The 4,694-nt window shown below is 47.2% G+C and overlaps 1 protein-coding gene across 1 annotated transcript; it reads right to left on the reverse strand.

Annotated features, from left to right (window-relative positions):
- Positions 1-219, reverse strand: N7489_005649 (uncharacterized protein; the record flags this gene model as incomplete). The annotated part of the gene is made up of 1 exon (XM_056711401.1): positions 1-219. One exon carries the CDS (start codon positions 217-219, stop codon positions 1-3), a length of 219 nt encoding a protein of 72 aa, XP_056569822.1.
- Between the last annotated feature and the right edge of the window lie 4,475 nt (positions 220-4,694).

Below are 4,694 nucleotides of genomic sequence, written 5' to 3' on the forward strand. Positions count from 1 at the left end.
TCACGCGTCAGGTGAGACCTGAATGATAGGATTATCCAGTTCGATGTACACCTGTTTTTTTCTCTCTGCGTGGCTAACAGTCAGAGGCAAAAGTTTCGCATTCTTCTTTGAATGCTCGTTCCACGCCGTGGCCACTTGTTTCAAACATGCCCCGTCCAGATAGCGATCGGCCTCGAATGTTAGTCTCCGCTGCAGGCAAAATCGTGACCCGTTCTCCATATTAATGATAATTCTGCTATTTCGCTGTTTGCCTGTGTATCACATTGCACTTGCATAGCCCGGCGGATCGAGATGAAACAGGGCTTATCCAGTACTGGCGTTAATATAATCAAGCGTTTGACTGAGCCATAAGGCTAAATGATTACGTTTTCTGGAGAAAAGTTATGGATGCTAGGCTCCTTTTGGCAGTCCGATTAGGTTTGAACTGGACCGAGTAGTGGAATTGCTCTTCGGTCCGTCCTGGCGGTTCTTAGTGCTCTCGGCCCCTCTTTTTTTGTCGATCGTTTTGTTCGCGTCGATCTGTGTCCAGGGCTACGTGTATTGCTCTGTGTCTGCTCGTTACTGTCAGATCTAGCCCCGACAAGCCCCCACTTCATTCCCTTCTATTTCTTGCATCTGAACTATTTCTTCTTACTCCTTCGCCATGCTTTATTGATATACCTGCATACTTATCCCCCATGAGCTCAAAAGACCGCTTTGACACGCTTCTTCAAGCTTTATTAATAAAATACATTGATTCCTGCAACTGTTCAAGACTATTGTACTTTGTTCAAATCCCGATACCCCAGAAGTAAACGAACCCCGCCAAGAAGCTAATGGGGGTTGTTCCATGGATTCTCTGGCGTCTAGCTTTTCGTTTAAGTTTCCCTCCAGGTTATATCCATGGATACGCTTACAGTTTAGATGTAACCTTCCCGAGTCATAACCTTGGAATATCTAGGTACCTTTGTACCTGGGTAGTCATATTATACAATATAGACTTTGGGTCTGATATCTCTACGGAGTAGAGAGAAAACAATCTGAACACTTCGCAGTCAGAGCTTTGATGATCAATTTCCTGGCCAGACCTGAGTGCAGCAAGGGCGACCGAACCCTCCAAAAAATAATAAGCTGTTCCCCCAGATCTCTCGGCCCCTGCGTCTCAAGGCACGGCTTTCACCTACGTAAATGGCTTCCCTTCACCACGAACCAAACCCGTCATAATGCTATGATTTTCGACACTAGAGGCCACTATCACCAAATGTAGACCCTATTGCAGTCGGGCCCGTACTTAGAGCCCCCAGACCATTGCCGAAGTATCCATCCACCCTAATGCACCTCAAATGCCGCGATGAAGGTTTCGATAGCGGCTTTGCTTTGGTCGCATCGAGTCATACCTCAGTCTGCACAACCGCTTTGGCCTACCGGACTGCGCCACTCTGATCGCCGGTGGCTCATGCTGTAGGGATGGAGTGTGGCTTACCTGGGGCGGGCGATCATCAGGCGTCTGAGATTGTGTACATGCCTTCCCTGTTTTTGCCTACGGAGTTTACAGGGATCTACAGCGGACATCTCGCCACCTCTACTAATTACGGGATATTCGCCTTCTGTAGTCTTGATGGACCTCGTGGATACCTGGATGGCTGAGACTGAGATTCATTGGGGCTCTCCACCTCTCCACGATGTATAATCCCCTGTTGATCGCATTGCTTGGTTTCAGAAAGGTGCCAGCTGTGGCGAGTGAAACACTCGATTTCTTTGCACAGTAGTTGCCCTCTTCCGGTATAATCACATACGTGATTACGTACCACCATAGATGGCTGCGTTGGCCACAAGGCTAGACAATCGAAACTATGTTGTATTAAAAAGATGGACCAGTCAATTCATACACAGCGCAAGTCCCGAATTAGCAAACCTTATCTGAGCTCTAGAATATGGCTGCATTAGCACGATTTCTCGCCCAGCGCTACCAGGTTCTCGGAATACACGAATAGAGCTATCAACTTCGTATTCCGTAGTCTGCCCGGATTCTCTCCCGCTCTTCGAAGAACGAAGAACGAAGAGCTTAGAATGCAGCCCAGAAATAGTCCAGGTGACCAACAAGACATGCAAGCCTCTCTCCTCAACGCCACGGCAATTTTGTCTATTCCTATCGTATATTGTAGCAAAGTTTTATCACATTCGTAAATACGTGGCAGTCCATGCAATCTACCACTAGATCATGGCCCGACATACTTGTCTGTATATCGTACTACCTATTATTGTGTCTAGTCACTGATGATTGACACTGACATTCTCCGGTATGCAGAGTGTTCCTCCCGGCCCTGTAAGTTGGCGTTTGTCTGGGGGGATGCAAGTGCTGCAGGTCCGCTGAGTGCCACTGACGCAAGCACAAATGTCCATTACTCGGTGTTGACTATTCGGCTTTCATCGCGAGTCATGGTGTTGGTTTATGATCTCACACCAATACTTCGACTTAGGTTCGATATGTATTTTCCAATAAAGGTTATCACCTCTTGAAGCCAAAGCGCTAGACTATTCGTATGAGCGAGGACCGTGCTAGGACTGGGTTTGGATGTCTAAATGGAGATTTTTAGTTCTCGATAAAGCACTCCAGCGATCGGCCGAGAGCTGATCATTTTATCGGTGTCACCCGAGACATCGGTATGGATATCCTAGTAATTATGGGGCTCAGGCAGTGAGAGGAGCCTTATAGAATTGATAACCTGCAGACAATGATTTATCTCATAGGACATTTTGGGCGAGGTGATGCAGGGACGAAATTGAGCGGCCTATAGGAAGCAAGCGTCAGAGATCGAGGTCACAAAAGTTGATCAATAGTACACAAAATAGCATAAGTACGGACGGGATTATGCAGAATTCCCAAAATGGGATCCGGTTGTTGGCTTTCGCTTGTCTCTGGCAATGAGTTCCCGTTCACCCCCACCCCCCTTGCTTGTTGACTTTCTTTTTCCTCTTCACATAACGGCTTTTCGTTCGCTCACAAAGGCATTCAAAAAACAATTGATTTGCTTTTTTAATTCGATTTTTTGCTCCAGTAAATGAATTCTCCACGTTGACTTGCATTGCATTGCCTTGCATGAATTTATTCCCGGTTTCCAGGAACCAACTTCATTGTGGCGAAAAGTCTATATGCCCTAGAAAGGCTCTAGCTCTGCCCTGTTGAGATATTCTTCCTTATGGTTGGTTGATAGTGTTCTCCTCTATTCAACTTAGTTTCCCTTCAGGGATTCCCCAGGTTGGATCCTCGTGTGTCTGTGGACATCCTGTATACCTCTCTACTCCCAGGAACGCGATGTGAGTCGCGATGAAGGAGCACACATACCATCACGATACTTAATACCATGATTCGCGACTCGCATCTGAAACTAAAACCAATATGTTCGGCTCTATTGAATTGTGAATCAGAAATAATAAGAGAACCTTACAGTGTCGCAGAGGTGCAGCATTGCAATAATCCCGCCGATATCACATACCAGTGCAAGCACACTGACCTGCTCTATTCCCTCCAACCGCCCGTACATGCATGCCCGCTGCCACAATCTTATGTAACCCAGCCTATACTGCGACCAAAGTACTCCGTAGCCACCGATGTAACCAAGGTAGGATGAGCATGCGCCCAGAAAAAGAAAGAAAGAGAAGACATGTTCGAGCCCCCAATAAGAACCGGATCGGCCCTGCACATCGAAGTCTCTGGAGAATGTCAGACATGGGTGCTCTGCAGGAACCCTGCAGAGCACGAACCATGTCTAGCCTGTGCGGTCGGCGGCGGCGCGCCCTGATTGGTGTGATTGCAGATGATCGCTGATGGGAATCCGGTGATATCATATTATTGGGGCCCTTGCGCTTGTATGTCCTACTCGGGAGAGGTACATGCTGTTATTAGATGCTGGTTTCATTTCTCCTACATATTGGCTCCAGGGCCGCGAGTGAGACCCGACTATGAGGGTTTGAGTAATTTTTCTTACTGTATCTTTCGCGCAGTCGTGTTGGTTGTGCTAGGACCGCGGCGGGTGCTTGGAATGGGCTCCTGTGACGCGGATTATCCGGACAGGGTTGTATGTCATTCTGGGCTTGGGTGGGCTTTGACATGCTCTGTGCGGTCTTGGATGGGGCACGGCCAATCTGTGGTCAGATGAGAGAGGGCTTGGTGGTCGTAAGCTCTTCGTGTAGGTTTCTGGGCAGAAATGCTAAGCCAGGCTGGGAAGCAGATAGCGCTGAACTCTATGGTCATCATTTTGGTCTGTATTGGATTGGTCAGGGGGAATAGTGTTGGGCTTACTGAGTACGATATTCTTTTGGGGCCATCACAATAACGTTCATAACAATCTGACCTTCAAAGGGGATATTCATGGGCTCTGGGGTGTTATGTAGGCGAAATCAAGTATAGCAACCAACCTTCGGTATCTCTGAATGTCTTTCAGTTTGTCTCTTCTGGTCCTTTCTGGTGTCCTTGTAGATATGTATCGTTCTCTACACCTTTTCCATCTTCTTGGGGGACTCCAGCCTCGAGGAACTTTGTTACCTTACAATGGTGGTGTACGCTGTATGCGGTTACAGTGGCATTTATCGAGTTGGGATCCTACTAACGAAGTAGCTTGACGGAAAATGATCGTAATTGAATATGAGTACTTATTCTGTATTGGTAGCTATATGATTTCTTAACGTTGATTCGGTTGGATATACTCTTTAAA

This window comes from Penicillium chrysogenum (genome assembly GCF_028827035.1).
Source record: "Penicillium chrysogenum strain IBT 35668 chromosome Unknown utg000002l_segment0_segment0, whole genome shotgun sequence".
NCBI classification, from domain to species: domain Eukaryota; kingdom Fungi; phylum Ascomycota; class Eurotiomycetes; order Eurotiales; family Aspergillaceae; genus Penicillium; species Penicillium chrysogenum.